Below are 16,938 nucleotides of genomic sequence, written 5' to 3' on the forward strand. Positions count from 1 at the left end.
CTGGTCTAGACAGCCTAACCCGAGACCAATTCTAGACCAGACAGGTCCAAGACTACCTGGGGTGCCAACAAATTAATCTGGCCCTGTATGGACACTGTGTCAACAATTATTAGGCAAGTATTTTGACCATATCGTAATTTTTAGGCATATTTTCTAATGCCAAGCTGGATAAACTTGAATGCTGAATGGATTTTAGCGCAGCAGGGGATGTGTATCTGTGTGTTGAGGGACGGTGTGGGCTAAGGAGGTTAAAAAAACCCTTATCTATCCATTATTAAGCAGCTTCTTTTCTTTAGGCAACATTGACCAAAAATACTTAACAGAATAAAAGGCTTATCACTCTTATTGAAAAGAAGTAAGGGGGGCTATTTTGATCTATATTGATTTTTTAATGTCAGAAATGCGTATTGGAAAGTTTTGAGTCATTTATTATTCTCACTTGAATTAAAATTTAAAATGTGACATGGGAAAATGTGTCTTTCATTTTGTCGTGTAATAATTATGCACAATAAATGTTGCCCAATATTTGTGCACATATATTCTCCTGAGAAAGCCGAAACCTATTATTTGGTCTCGTTTGAGATTCACTAACATTTTTGAATTAACCGAGAGCTCTGTAGCAAAAAATAAAAATAATCCTCAAAAATAAAACTTGCCTAATAATTGTTCACACAGTATTTATTTTCCACTAAAGTAGCATCTAGAGCTCAAAATAAAGTCATTCTACCTACATACATCTCAATTGTTTGGCACTGATCCTCTAAGAAGCATCAATCCAACCCTCAAATACACTGATCTTACTCACAGCAACAGGAAGCCTCGAATCCTTCATATGAGGTGTTGTTTGTTTTTGGTATTACAGTATCACTTGATCCCTTATGTATAACTTCACCTCGGTGATAAAAAAAAAAGGGTTAGTGCAAATTTCAACAGAACTGGCACCTGCTAAGTTTGCATCAGTCCACTGAAACGTGTGCGTGTGCTTGCTGTGTGTTGAATGTTGAAGGCTGGTGATACGACAGTAGAAGCACTGCTAAACAATAACATGGTCTTCGTGTAGGTTAGTGCCTTAGTTGGAGATGTTTTTTTTTTTTTACTTCCTTTGACTGATTCTTCCGGAGCTGGTGTTTACGATGTCGTCGTACTGAGGAGGCGGTTCTGTCTCTATCTGGACATCCGTGTGGCCCACGGCCTCGTCGTACGACGGCGGCGGATCTCCCGCGCTTCCTCTCCCCGACGTGATCTCGGAGCCTGGGTAGGCCGGGCTGCTGTGGATGCTGAGTTCTGATTGGTCGCCGTGAGGGTAGTCCCTCCCCCACTGGTCCATGGAGACCACCGACAGGATGTGGTTGTGATGCGGGTGGCCCAGGCCCGGGCTGCGCTGCGAGCGCTTGCGGGAGTGGCAGCGCCACGCAGTGATGGCGACGGCGACGACGACGAGCCCGACCACCAGCAGCGGCACGACCAGGTAGAGGGACTGGACCCCGCCGACCACAGAGCCCAAACCACCGGGTGGACTGGTTTCCCGGACTCGTTCCTCCCAGAATCGCTTCTGCATATCAAGGAAGAGATAGATGTAGTGACAAAGATTGCAATCAAGTCAGACTCAAAGAAAGCTAGAGCGCCACAACAAATCACTTCCTGAGTGATTGCTTTTTTTTTTTTTTGTATGTGGGAGGACAAAGAGAACCTAAACAAAAAAAAAAGAGAACACATGACTGGACGTCCATCTGCGTGACATTGTTCTCTGGGCTCTCACAATGGCTTTACAAATCTGGCTCCCTCTTTAGTGTTGCTCTTCCTGCTGATAAAGATCACTTCCTGAAAAAAAACACCCACATTCCACAAAAACCATCACTTTGGTTTCAGGATTTCACTGCTGGACACAGAAGCGCCACAATTACAAATTATAGAAAGGAAAAACTTGATCACGAGAGCATGGATTTTGTTTTTCCTTTAATAATACGTGTCTAGTTTATGTGACACAGTCATCATATTGATTTATGGATTTTAGCTCCAGATGTAACTCAGGCCTTTACAAGACACCTGTGAGCTTTTTGTAAATGTATGCCTCGCCACAAAATGTCTCTAATATGGAAATATAGAAGTAGAATATAACTTACACGTCTTTTGGGAAAGCATCTGTAATTTTTGGAGCAGTGAGTAGAACTAATTGGAGTTAATCTGTGTGAAAAATACACTACTGCAAATCCCCAACACAGCAGTTATGGCCTCCTAACCCACCAATTAAAGCAGCTCTACCTAAAAGTAACTGTAATCCTGTGGGTTAACCAAACCCACATCAAATCAGACCATAATTATCTTTATTGCTCATCTAAGTAGGGTCATTGGGGGGGATTTGTGATGCTTCCCTTTTCTGAGTCTTTTAGGTTAACACATGACTTGGAGTTGACAAGAACTCATGACTAATCTGAACTACATAGTTTTTTTCAAATAATAAACCACTGCATCCACCACACCTGCTGCAGGTCTAAATAAATGCTTTAACAAACAGGAAACCTTTAGAAAATGTTTTAATTTAAGAAAACCTTATGCAAACTTTTAATTACAATTCTTCGGTGGAGACATTTTAATTACACCTTGAATATTCTGCTCTCATTATCTATATTTTCTAATTTATACTTTTTAATTTTAAATCAGTAATCGATGACTTTTTATATCCCTGGGGTATAAATAGTATAAGACAGAGCCTCATTTCTCTTCAAAAGTGGGTTGAAGAGGGAAGAGGCCATAAAAGAAGACAGAGGTTTGCTGAGCTTCATAAGTCAGAGAATGACTAGAAAGGAAAAACAAAAAGCATTTTAAATAAACACACCAGTATTTACACTCACAGCAATAATCAGGAAGTGTTTCAAAAAGCCTTAGTATATGACTAATATGCATATTTCCACAGTAAGGATGTTGAGGCCGGTGAAAAAGTAAACACCAAAGTCTCCTTGACAAGCATTGCATGTCGTCGATATGCCAATCGGCTGTTTTGGGAATGATGCCAGCAGACACACTTGACTGTCCTACCGTCACAAACGTAAATATGTGACTTTTATGAAGCTGCAATATGCGGCATCTCCTGCTCCCTGTTAAGTACGGTGGGACATCTGTGATGACGTGGGCCCGTTTCTCGTCTTGTTCACCAGACACGAAAATAAACGCTTTTCCATGGCCACAAAGCCTATCCTTTAGAAAAGGAGGGAGATGAAATAAATGTAATAAATATTTGTGGTGCAGGTGATCTGGTTCATACCTAATCTCTTAATTTTTCCTCACCAGAATAAACACTGCAAAAACAGAACTAAAAATAATTAAAATGTTCATGAAATGAGTGTATTTGTCCTTGATTTGAGCAGGTAAATAAGATTTTTCCACTTAAAAGAGGAACAATTCATCTCCATCATCTTATTTCAAGAGCAGGATGTCTAATTATCTTATTTTAGGGATAAAGATACTCATTCCATTGGCAGATAATCTTATTTACTGGCTCAAATCAAGGACAAATAGACTAACTTTGAGAACATGTTACTTGTTTTTAGATCCGTTTTTGCAGTCAACCAATCAACGATTGGATTTTTTTTTTAAATGTTCAACAGGACGACATACTACCACCAAAAAAAGGTACATTTATTTTTTACTTCTTTCAATGGGGTGGCCAATACTCTGTACGCGACGATACCGAGTAGGAGCAAGTCTAAAGCGTAATCCTTTCATCCTGAAGCGTGTTCAGACGTTAAAATGAATCACTCATGACGCGTCTCATCTGCCGTACCGTCTTCTCGTCGTTCTCGAACGCTTCCCGGGCCTCTTCGTAGGTGCAGTTCTCCTCGTAGCATTCCCTCTCAATGTTGCCCAGCTTCATCTCCTCCAACATGGAGTTGGCCCTCCGCAGCCGCCTCAGCACCGAGTGGGCCGAATTTGCTGGCAGGAACACTGAAGGAGACGGTAACAGGAGAGGAGTGCAGGAGAAGAAAGAAGAAGAGAGAGAGGATACAAGTTTCAGAAAGATGAAAGTGACAAGCCAATACTTCTAAATGGGAAAAAAAGAAAAGTTGGTAAATGGAACGGCATGTGGGAGTGGGGGGGGATAAAAAGGCAAAAAGCTAGAAAACTAAAGGCCAAAACAAAAGAAGCAGAGAAGAGGCAAGCGATGATCTGTGCCCACATTTCTGCATAAAAACAAAAGATTTATTTTCCCAGACCACAAGAAAAAGTGGAGGAATTACCTTAAAGAGACAGTGTGCCCGTCTCCTTTGTTCAGGCATCCAGAGCAACAAAAAAAAAAAAAAACACCCTCCAAGATGCCACGACATGATCTGCTACTGATATTATTACTAAGCAATAACTCCTGCTTGACTCATAACTTTAAAAAGGAATTTCATCAACAAGACGAGACGTCAGAAGGGGGGGGGGGGTGAGGGAGAGGGGAGGAACAATTTCAGCAGGAAAACAGGAAATCTGAGATCAAAACAAAAGGGAAGAATGGGAATTGTTTTTATTGTTTTCCTCCAGCGTCAGATTCCAGCGACTTCTGTGCGAAACAATACTGAAAAAACAAACACGCAATCATTTGAGAAAACGGCTGAAACTTTTTAGAACATGTAACCTCCCGGTAAATAGATCTTCGCAAATGCAACCATTTTGACAAGTCTTTTAAAAACAGTACTTGAACAGGACTTGGGACTTTTGTTTTTTGTTCTGTCCATGTTTAAAAATACATTATTTTGTGATTAAGGGAAGAAGACGAAAGCATTTCATTTACACAAAAGAGTTGAAACCTCCCAGTTTTAAAGATTCAGGTGACAACTTGCTGGATGTTGAGCTGCCATTATTTGTATCTCCTCCCAGATCCTGACTAGGGCATCACTGAGTTACAAACTGATGGCATTAGATGAACCTAACATGATGTCCCAGAGATCTTCTGTTGGATTTAGGACCAATGAGAATCAAGGCCAGTCCATGGTATCAATACCTTCATCTTCCAGGAACTGCCTGCCTACTCTTGTCACATGAGGGCGGGGCATTATTACGCACCAGGAGGAACTCAGAACCCATTGCACCATCAAAGAGTCTAACACTGAGTCTAAGGATTTCCTCCCCATGCATGAAATCCTTAGACAGGACACCATAAGGTATCCTGTACAGGTCTGAGTGTCTCTCCATGGTTATGTGACAACACTGGACACCAGAACAATGTTGCATGCAGCATACCATTCACCGCAGCTTCTCCAGACCATTTCATGTCTGTCACACGAGTTCAATGTAACCCTGCTGTCATCTGTGGGGAAAAAAACAGGGCACCAGTGCGGATTCCTGCCAGTTCCAGTGTTCTCTGGAACATTTCAGTCAGGCTTCATGGTGCCAGGCAGTGAGCACAGCGCCTACTAGAGGACGTCGGGGCCTCAGGCAACCTTCATGAAGTCTGTTTGTGATGGTTTGGTCAGAGTCATTCATGCCAGTGGCCCAGTAGAGGTCACTTTGTAGGGTTCTGACAGTACTCATGCGGTTCCTCCAGATACAGTCCTGCTGACGGGTTAAGGACCTCTGGTTGCCCTCTCCAGCAGTCCTAGAGTAACTACCTGCCTCTTGGAATCTCCTCCATGCTCTTGAGACAGCTGGGAGACACTGCAAACCTAGCAATGGCCATTGCAAAACAACTTAAAAGTAGCAAAAAAATGAGAATGGGATAATGTCTGGTGGCTCCACCCGAATACCTTTGATAACAGCTTCTAGCTCCTGTTCCTTGACCTTCTACAGGGTCAACTGTAAGAACTCTATCGTGGGACGGAAAGGAACTTCGGACTGCAGTGCCGATTTCAGACAGCCTTTAACTCAGACGTCATTACGTGACGAAACACACACGGATGATGCGAGTCAAACCCGGGTCTACAGCCGTCAGAAAATTAACTACAGAGTGAGCGTTCTCTGCTCTCAGGACATTTTGATTGATTTCCACGAGGGGGCTGTGCTCATAGGTCATGTCACGCAAAGGATTGTGGGATACCTTTAGGGTTCTTGGTGCCGGTAACGCATGCCGTGGGGTCTCTAGGCAAAACTAGCCGCGGGACGGAGCATACAGGCGACGTTTCCTACCTCTTTCCTTACTAACTGCACTATCGTGACAGCACTTATCATGGTGACCGCTGACGCACTACCGCTTTGACTAAAGAGTCCAATAAGTCTATAAGGATATTCGGATTGAGCCGGTGTCTCAACTTGTGAAACCATTCTTGTTATGGGCTCGTCTCGTTGGTGCCCCTTTAGAGCCCCTATTAATACTTTCATTAGCCCCAGAACAGCTGACACTGATAACACCCCCCCCCCCCCCCCCCCCCCCCCCCCACACACACACACACACACACCTGAACTGACCAGATCAATATTCTAGGCGTTTAACAAACTTGGTATTATATTCTGAGAAAAATGGTTCCTTTAATTTTTGATTGAGCAGTATATAAATACTTTTGCAAATTATCAAATGACAAATCTTTAATGGACATGACTACAGTTAAGCTCTATTATGATTGCTGACCAGATTTTGCATACTTCTACTAGTATTTTGTCAATTTATCTTTGGTGAAGAGCTCCAAGTCTTTAAAAAGTTGTATGGCCTACTTGTCTACACCCTAACCTTTATCTTCCTCATCGATTGGCCATCAAATTCAACCAGGCTCTCTGGCTGGGCCACACTAAAACGTTAGTTTCACTTCCAGTCATAGGGAACTTGTTGACAAAATGAAAAGATGAATTAAAACCTTAGTCCAGCAGGGGTAGGAACTGCAGATGAAACATCTTCTGAGTGCAATAACTTGTTGCCAATTAGACTTTGCTTTTTGAAAATAGTTTAGGTAAACTATCGGATGCAATTCGTTTTCCAAGGTAAAAAAAAAAGCAAAAATGAAAAACAAAAATCATCATCAGGATGACAATGAAACAAATTCCATCATATAATCAATTGTATTAACAGAAAATTTCACATTATGCGTGGACAGAACAAAAGTGGCCCCATGGTGGCTGACGGGCTTGACTGAAGGTGGGCCCCTCAAAATGAACAGCCCTGCTTAGGGCCTCTTCCAAGCTTTAGCCGGCCCTGGTGTTGAGGGAAAACCATGAGTGTACTGTAAATAAACAGTGAATCCACTTACCTGACATGATTCCTGCCAGTATGTTTGGGAGGATTTATCTGTGGAAAAGGTCAAACATAATATTAAAGGGATTATCAGGAAAAACTCTCCCTAAACAACCTCTTTTATGTCTAATAAACTCACATTTTGGGCTGTTTTCACAACCACACAATCCAATGATCTAATAATATTGCACACGAGGGACTTGTTCCCGTATAGTAATAGCCAGACCATTTGCAGAATCTCTCACCTCACTGATATTTCTTACAAACAGTTGGCAAGCAGACGGTAGCTGAACTTTAAAAAAAAAAAAAAGGCATCAAACACTGGAAATCAATGTTTTGACAACATTTTTCAACATCGATGAGTTAAAGGGCGTTTTTTTTTCTCCGTGCGGTCAACAGGACACATGCTCGAGATAAAACGACCAAAGAGTGAAATATGTACGCATGACCAATGTCGTAAACACATTAATGAACTCCCAGATTTCTAATCCAGCCTGAAATAGATGTGCGGCAGGGGAAAAAAAAAAAAAAAACTCCCAAAACAAAGCGCCGCCGCCCCGTTACAACAACAGCCCTGAAGCCCAGATTCCTCACCCCTAAACCGTGTCTTCGGCTCGGTTCGGCTTGGCAGGTCCGCAGCGATCAGAGCCCTCGGTGAAATATAATTCAGTGGCTCTAATCACCTCCAGCTCAAGATGCGATTTAATGACCGACATGTGGTTCAAAAGGCCGGATTTCCTCTCGGAGAGGTGGAGAAGGAGACCTCTGCCGACCATGATCTGTTTCTCTTCCAGAGCAAACCGACAGATCCAAAAGATATGAAACATGTTACAACTGCTCACCTTTTTTTCTGTTCGATGACAAAAGATATATACGTGCATAAACGCTCCCTCTCCTCGATCCTCCGTCAATCCGAGGAGTTGCTATGCGCACAGCGAGCGCGCATGCGCGAAAGGCTGTTTTTTTTAGGAGCGGACCCCTGATCAGTCCGCTAACGCAGCTCAGTTAAAGACACAGCCAGCATCAGGCGTACTGTTCTCACAGACTGTGCCAATTCATTTGTTTCTCAGTCATCTGCATTTTGAGTTTCTAAATGTTGAATATATGAGTACATGTTAGGCACAAATATCAAAGGAGATGGGATTTCTGTATGTAATTAGCAGTTTATTCCCTGCATTATGTTGCATTATGCTTGCGTATTTAAAAAAAAAAAAAATGTTTAATTAAATCCTGTATGTCCAAATCTTAGTCTTGTTATCAAGTTTTCCTTCTTTCCACTCCTTTTTTCCACTCAGGCTTTTTGCTCCTATAAAACTTCCATTCCATCTCACTTTTTCTGCCATTTTTTCTGTTTTTGGTCGATAATACTCCTTCTCTGTGATTTACTGACAGACTTATGGAGCTCAACCGGTGATATACTATACCATACCATACCAATTTTATTTATAAAGCACTTTAAACACCAGCAGGACCAAAGTGCTGTACACAATCATAAAATAAAAATGATCACCCATAAAACAATAAGCAAAATAGTATATAAAATTAGCAATAAAAGGAAAGTAAAATGCAATAAAAGAAAGTCAACGTGACAGCTCGCAATGACATTGAAAAGGAGATTTAGCATTGCAAAATCAAACATTAGCTCCATACAGACTGTGCAGGCGATGACACAAGAAGGAACAAACCAGAACAGGGGTGGCACAACGGAGGACCAGGCAGACAGTGAAATAAGTATCTACTTGGAATAAGACTAACCAACTGAGTAATACAGAGCAGAATATCAAATGAGGACAGGAAAGAACCGATCAGACTAACAAACAATATCAAAATGTTGAAAACACACACAGAACTGCACAATCCCCAGGAACCTAAAAATAGTCAAAGACCTGCCGATGGTGACAGAAGAACTGAAAAGCATGGTATGTCCCCTTTAAGGGGGACAGGGCCTTTCAGGCTGTAGCTCCTAAACTGTGGAACAGTTTTCCCCTGCTCTGCTGACTCTGCAGATGCTTTTAAAAACCAACTGAAAACCATTGTGTTCTACCACGCTTTTATGTCATGATTTATTGTAAATTTTACCATACTTTTTATCCTTGTATGTTATGCTATGTAGGCTATAACTTAAATGTGACTTATGTTGTACAGTGCACTTATTGTTTGTAACCCTATACTCTTAAACAGACCTGTTCAGAAGAATGATGAAAAACTGTAGCTTTAAAGGATAAAAATTTACACAACATATGTTTAGAAAAATTCCTGGAACCAAACGTAAAGTACTATCAAATTTGGATGAAACAATGTGGAGTAATGTATCGTTCACGAGTGATTCGTTCAAATTAGCGAATCGTTTTTTATGAACAAACTGAATCGATTCACTTTATGAACTGATCTGCTATTTTCCCAGTTCAGTCAAAGTCAGCCCAAGCCAGCTGGGAGCAGAAACTTCACCGTTCTGCTCCTCCAAGCTAACGTCTGAAGATTAGCACACTCACATTCACAGACCGACTCGTTCACAGCGCGAACGATTCACGACCTGGTTCGCTCACAGCACACACAAACGAAGCAGCATGTGAATTCTTAGTTTTGGCGTGAACGAACAAATAGGCCTGAATTGTGCAGTACTGAAAGCGCCGCTGGACTAAGATAGAACGAACAGACGTGGTTTTGCTGCTTCTCTGGGTACATTCACTCGGCGTTGTGTAGTGTGCAGCTCAAAGAGAGCTCTCCATCAAGCTAATCACAGCTAGCATTAGCTTATGCCGTTCAGGATGTTTCTAGCTGCGCTGATGCACGTTCAAGAGCTGTATTGCGCTTTTTATGTTGCTCTCAAAGATCTGTTTCATACTGTTCCATGTTGCACTGACATTTATGCTCATGAAAAGTGAGTGTAATAGTTTTCATCCTAATTCTGAAAACTTTCAGCTGCAATACGCTGCCGAGAACCCTGGTTTAACAAAGTTCTGTTGTTGATAGTATTAAAAGCGGTGCTGAGATCAAGTAGATCAACATGAAATATTTCCCTGCATCAGCAGCCATTGAGAAGTCGTTGTAAACTTGTAGTAAGGCAGTATCAGTGGAGTGTTGCTTCAGAGAGCCACACTTATACAACCAGGATCTGAGCTGACCTGGGTTTCTAGTTTGTCAAGCACACTGTGCAAATCCTCACTTTTCCTAGTCATTGCAACCCAAACACAAACCTATCCAGGAGTCTTTGTTAATTCTGCCGGGTCACACACTTAAGCAACCTGTAGTTGGAGCACTGCTGTCTTTGAACTCGTGGAGGCCCATTTAGGGATGCAAATCTGACCCACCCATCACTCTCCTGCATCATTACAGTCTATTGCTTGGTGTGAGTTGTGTAGTTGGCCACCTGAATCACAATGAGACTGTTCATTTAACTCTGTTGGAATGAGTTTCAGCACTGGGTTGTATATACTTGGGAGCTGAAACCACAATCCTGCCCCCTCTGTTCAGGGTTGCATTTTCTCTTTTGACTAAGATGGCTTCCTTCACCCCTCTTTCCAACAATTCAATTCAATTTTTCGATTCAATTTTATTTATATAGCGCCAAATCATGAAACATGTCATCTCAAGAACAGAAAATATGTCTTTTCTGTTCAAAATCTGAGCAGCTTGGTCATCAAAGGTGTGTCCATTGCTCTTGAGGTTCAAGTGGACTCCTGAAACTTGCTCCGAGCTGCTGGCCCTCCTGTGCCGCGCCATGATTTTATGTTGTTAATGTTTGGGTTCTCCAATGTAGGAGTTTGAAGAGTCCCGGATGCACTGAACTGCATACACAATGCCACTCAGGTTTGGTTTGGGTGTTCTGAGAAAAGGCCGCTTGGAAATAGAACAAAACTTACAAATCATGATTGCCCCCTTGAATCTTCAATTATTTGTGATTGTCAACAGTTTGTGGGACTTTGAGTTTCACTATAGCCATAAAGGAGGCTAAAAGACCTCAAAACGTAACATATCATACACCAATCCAAAGAAATTCAGCAACAGATGAGAAGCAAAGTCCTGACATTAATCTAGAAGTAGGTTTACAAAACCATTTCTACGGATTTTGGTCTTCGGAGAGCTACAGCGAGGGCTATTATCTACAAAAGGGGAATACATGGAACAGTGGTGAAGTGGTCTGCCTATCAAAATTGCTCCAAGAGCGGTTTAACAACTCATACAAAACATCAGAATCAGAATCAAAGTTTAATCGCCAAGTAGGTTTGCACTTACAAGGAATTTGACTTGGTGTTGATGGTGCAGACAAAAAATAAAATAAAAATACAATAAAATAAAATAAAATGGATATATATATATATACAGAAGCTGTATACACTCAGCAGACTGTGCGTCAATGTAACGCAGAAGCTTATAAGTCTTGAACGGGGGAGAGAGACAGTGTCCAGATTCACGGGTGGCTCTTGGCCTTGTTCATAAGACCGGTAGCAGATGGGAAAAAATTGTTCTTATGGCGTGAGGTTTTGGTCCTGATGGACCGCAGCCTCCTGCCAGAGGGAAGATTCCATCCTGAAGAGACGGAAGATTGCAGCCAATCACCTTCTCTGCAGACCGGATGACACGCTGCAGTCTGCCCTTGTCCTTCGCGGTGACACCAGCGTACCAGATGGTGATGGAGGAGGTGAGGATGGACTCAATGATGGAGGAGTAGAATTGCACCATCATTGTCCTTGGCAGGTTGAATTTCTTCAGCTGCCGCAGGAAGTTCATCCTCTGCTGGGCTTTCTTGGTGAGGGAGTTGATGTTCAGCTCCCACTTTAGGTCCTCGGAGATGATAGTTCCCAGGAAGCGGAAATACTCCACAGTGTCGATGGTGGAGTCACAGGAGGTGATGGGGGTAGCTGGGGCTGAGTTCTTCCTGAAGTCCACAACCATCTCCACTGTTTTTACAGCGTTGAGCTCCAGGTTGTTCTCCCTGCACCACGTCACCAGATGGTCAGCCTCCCACCTGTAGGCGGACTCGTCACCGTCAGAGATGAGTCCGATGAGAGTGGCGTCGTCCGCGAACTTCAGGAGCTTGACAGACTGGTGACTGGAGGCGCAGCTGTTGGTGTACAGGGAGAAGAGCAGAGGAGAAAGAACACAGCCCTTGGGGGGGGGGGGGGACCAGTGCTGATGAGCTGTGAGTCAGAGTCATGTTTTCCCAGCTTCACCTGCTGCTTCCTGTCAGACAGAAAGTCTGTGATCCACCTGCAGGTGGAGTCGGGTACATTCAGGAACATTAGATGTCATTTGCCTTTTCTTTGTGCCAAGTGCACTTGAGTCATGCCACAACAATGATTCACTGTTCAAACAATTCAATAAATGATTCTTTAATCATCTCTTGTTTAAACTGTGATTTCTCACGCTATAAGGTTTTGCTATGCATGTGGCAGTAAAATTAAATGCAAAAGTACCCTAATTCTCTCTCTCTATTTAACTTTAAAAAATGTGAAATGCATGTATATATAAAGAAAAACACACATCATCATAACTAATAATTTGAAAACTAAATTAAGTGTTTAATCGACATTTCCCAGGATCCACTTCTAATTTTTCAATTAATGATAACAGGAAAAATAAACTCAAATTGTTTTTCTAATCTGTTTTTCTAATCTGCCACAGACTCCCAACAGCAAACACATAAAAATCCACTGGCAAGAATGTTTTCCCCCCAACTAGTAAAGAGGTTTTACAAATACATCTGGCCTATGAGGCGCTTTAGGCTTTGTTCATTGTTTGATTTTATCCACCAGTTCCCAGAACAGACAAAAAAAAAATTTAACTTTTAGCAAATTAAAAAGGAATCTTCATCATATTATATTAAACTGTTTTTTTGGAGTTTGGAGCTTTTTCATTTTTGAAACATTATTATCTGTGTGTCAGTGTGTGGATGTGTTTGTGTTAATCAAACTGAATTAATTCTGAGGTTATTCCTTCAGGAAAAAGAATTATCAATGTTTAATTATAAAATAAATGAGCTGTGTAAGCCCTCCTCGCTGCATATGTGGGTGAGGGACAGACAAAAAAAGGCTTTGAAAAGGAACAAGACAGACTTGAGGCAAAAGAAGCATTGAGTCGGGAGCTACCAGACTAAAGCAGAGTATTGCATGCGTGATAAATGCTATAAATTATGTTTTTTTTATGTTGTTTGGATCTTTGAGGGCTGTGTGTATTTGCCAATATAATTCATAAAAGTAATCTTCTTCCCAAGAACACAACAGCAAGCATATCAATTACTGCTGATAGATCTGTTTAGCTTTTTGAAAGTCTAAACATTTCTCAAATAATTTAGCAATAACCTCCTTTAGGTAAAATAAGGGGTTCAAAAGGTATCAACTTACACATTAAGCTTAAAAGTAATACTAAAGCAAAATGAACTATCCATTTGATGCTGTGAATGCCAGAGAGATTTGTTCAGTTTTATGCAATTTATGCATTTTAGAGGAAAAAGGAAATATGAGCTATATTTGATAAAGCTGTATTTCACATAGGTCCTTGACCCCTTTCAAGCAACAGTTTCAAATATATCAAATATATATACATTGTGACAAGTCACAAATATAACTTGAAGTAGTTAGAGAACATTACCTCAAGCTAAAAAATAATAAAAAGTAATAAAAAAAACAATAGCCATCAATATTGTTATTAGTCTACAACCTCCGGAACAATCCTTGTTGAACTCAGCAAGTAATAAACAAAAACATTTTTATGTTATATAATTATAACAGTAAATACAGGAGACACCTCTTGTGATTTGACAAAATGTTTTTTTTTCTCATAAGTTACAGCGGTGGCCAAAAGTTGAGACTGATAGAAGTCTTCTTTTTCACCAACTATACAGCTTCAATGATCATTTTTGCACTTTGCATTGACCTAGGGTTGCAACAAACAGTGCAAGAAATGCAAGAAATTGTAAAGCGAATCAAAGTTGATGAAAATCTTTACCTCAACAGAAGGTGTTAGTGAGGACAGGTCAGCCGACGTAACTCTGTCTGTATGATTCCTTTGGAAGAGATTAATGGTTGTTTTAAAGGGAAGAAGTGCTTTAAGTCAATCTGAAATCTGTGCCACCGTCATTGAATCAAACAAGGATAATACAGCCGGAAAAAGCCCACTTGGCAGGATGTTCTCTGATGCAGGGCTTGCCTGGGAATGGCAGCAGGAAGATGGGAGAGGTTTTGCATACTTATTGAGGCTGAATACTTTGGATGATGACCTGGCGTTAAGAAAGGCAACAAAGACGCCATTCCACTTCAATATATAACATCAAGGACAGACTGAAACATTGCAGAAAGTACCAGGAATGTACTGCACAGCCCTGGGGTAAGTTTTTTTTTTTTCTCGTCAGACAGTTTGGGACATCTGGAGAAAAGACTGCTTGGAGAAGAAAAGACAAATGCTACCATGTCCTGTTTCATTCCAACAGGATATGGGGCTGCCCGTCATCTAAGGAAGTTGGCTCATTCACAGCTATGAATAAAAACACTGGCATTAGTAAAGAATGCAATCAAAACAATTCTTCATGAGCAGCTTTGCCCAACCATCCAGCAGCAGTTTGGTTATTATGCTTCTTTTCCCCCCATCTCAGGAGCATCATGTCACAAGGTAAAAGTAGAAACTAAGTGGTTCTAGGATTAAAACATCCAAGATCATAATGGCACTTAGAATCTGTTAATGCTCAGCCTAAACTTGATGCTTTCCTCAATTAAAAAAATTAAACTTAGGTTTGTTATCAAACTTCAGTATATCATAAGACAGGTGTCGAGCTTCAGTTCTCCGTGGACGGTTCCCTGAAAATTCCAGTTGTGTCCCTGCTCCAATAGATCGGAATCAGTTGGCTGGATCACCGTCTTAGGGAGCAGTCAGCTTCCACAGACTCCTGCTAATGATCCAAATATTTGATTCAAGTGTGTCGAAGCAGAGGCAAGTAGAAAACTGGCCTTTGAGCACTGGAGTTTGACATCACTGCTGCTGCAAAAAAAAAAAAGAAAAAGAAAAAAGAAAACATGACAAAAAGGTGTAACAACACTGAAGCAGTAAAGTTTGTTAAAAATAAAATTAGTCAGTCTTAAAACCTTGGGCAACCACTGTTTATCATTATATACCACAAATGTGTGCTTGAGGGCAGTGAAGGTCTTTCCAACAGGCCAGCAATCTTGATGTCGTGCATAATTTGCATGTGTGGCCCTTAAAATAAAACAAGCTAACAAATATTGCATCCAATGAGTATTTTGCAATCACAACATTGCAAACATTGCAAACATTGACATTGTGATTACATTGAGCAGCTCTAATTTAGTCTTTCCTTCAGTCTCCCCTCTGAAAGCAAGAGTTAAATAAAAAAAAAAATTAAAATTAAAATAAAACAATGCACATAAAATGTAAAAATGAAAACGTGTACAAACTGGTTAGAGTTGTAAAAGCTGCAACCAATAGTAACCTTTTTAAAAATCATAATACGGCATACTGATTTTTTTTTTTTTACTTGAGCATGCCAATTTATCAATAATTGTGCAATAATTACTCTGATATTTATTTTTACTTTTTTACTAGCCTTTCTGATAAAGCTCATTCTCTGTTGCTGTAGAACTAACTTTAGATTAGATTAAAACGTTTTTTTCATAACTAAAAATTGTGTGTAACTCTCTCTGTGTCTTTGCCACTGTCACATCGAAATTTCCCCACTGTGGGAAAATAAAGGTATTTCTTATCTCCGCTTATTTTACTTATTATTCTATTCATTAATGAATTTTACGCATTTATCTGATAAATTGCAGCATTAAGATGAGTAAATGCCAGAGGTGGGGACTCGGGTCATTGATTTTAATCTAAAAAGTGTTCAGACTTGTGACTTGACTTGGATTTAAACCTGTTTGCTTGAAAAGACTTGATATTGTACCCAACATCTAAAGCTTAAGACATCTATCATTTAAAAAGTGAGCACCCATCCATCCATTTTCTGACCCGCTTAATCCCTCATGGGGTGCTGGTGCCTATCTCCAGCGTTCACTGGGCGAGAGGCGGGGTACACCCTGAACAGGTCGCCAGTCTGTCACAGGGCAACACAGAGACAAACAGGACAAACAACCATTCACGCACACACTCACACTGTGGGAGGAAGCCGGAGTACCCGGAGAGAACCCACACATGCACAGGGAGAACATGCAAACTCCATGCAGAAAGACCCAGGGTCGGATTTGAACCCAGAACATTCTTGCTGCAAGGCACAGTGCTACCCACTGTGCCACTGAAAAAAAGTATGTCATTAATTAATTTCACTCAGTCAGTATCTACAAAGGCAGACCATCTCTCTCTATCCTCACTCTGCGTATGTGAGCGTGAGACTCAGCACAGCCACTCAAATTAACCAGATTTTTTTTTAAAAGGAAAGGAAAAAAGGCTAAGGACAGAAATGCTCCCAGGAGTAATTTCGTTTAGTTCAGAATATGAAGTTTGGCTGTTGCATTTTTCGCTGAATAGTCTGGAAAAATGTAGTTCAAAGGACTGTTCTTGAAGCTAAGGTTAATTTTACTGTTTTTTTAAGGTCAAATGCACTTGTTTCATCATGTTTTGAGATAAATACTCATTTAAGAACACATGCATTGTTATTTACATTTAATATGCATTGCATTGAAATTAGAAGTTTCGGACTTGGGATTTGACTCGAAAAATACCTGTTTTGACTTGAGACCTGACTCGGACTTGGCTTACCGTTGACTTGACTCGGCAAGGCAAATGGCAAGGCAAATTTATTTATATAGCACAATTCGGTACAAAGACAATGCAAAGTGCTTTAC

At 40.9% G+C, this 16,938-nt stretch overlaps 1 protein-coding gene across 3 annotated transcripts; it reads right to left on the reverse strand.

The window, feature by feature from the left end:
- Positions 1 to 1,082: 1,082 nt before the first annotated feature.
- Positions 1,083 to 8,083, reverse strand: prrg1 (proline rich Gla (G-carboxyglutamic acid) 1). Of its 3 annotated transcripts, none has more exons than XM_021324214.2 (4): positions 7,984 to 8,083; positions 7,155 to 7,194; positions 3,782 to 3,942; positions 1,083 to 1,552 (listed from the first exon to the last, which is right to left on the reverse strand). In XM_021324214.2, exons 2-4 carry the CDS (start codon positions 7,159 to 7,161, stop codon positions 1,094 to 1,096), a joined length of 627 nt encoding a protein of 208 aa, XP_021179889.1. In that variant the 5' UTR covers positions 7,162 to 7,194; positions 7,984 to 8,083; the 3' UTR covers positions 1,083 to 1,093. The 3 variants fall into 3 exon arrangements, with proteins under 3 accessions (XP_021179889.1, XP_021179887.1, XP_021179888.1); XM_021324212.2 differs by having other exon boundaries at positions 7,155 to 7,192; positions 7,981 to 8,083; XM_021324213.2 differs by lacking the exon at positions 7,984 to 8,083 and adding an exon at positions 7,733 to 7,946 and having other exon boundaries at positions 7,155 to 7,192.
- Positions 8,084 to 16,938: the final 8,855 nt, after the last annotated feature.

The sequence above is a fragment of the Fundulus heteroclitus genome, chromosome 9 (genome assembly GCF_011125445.2).
Source record: "Fundulus heteroclitus isolate FHET01 chromosome 9, MU-UCD_Fhet_4.1, whole genome shotgun sequence".
Classification (NCBI taxonomy): domain Eukaryota; kingdom Metazoa; phylum Chordata; class Actinopteri; order Cyprinodontiformes; family Fundulidae; genus Fundulus; species Fundulus heteroclitus.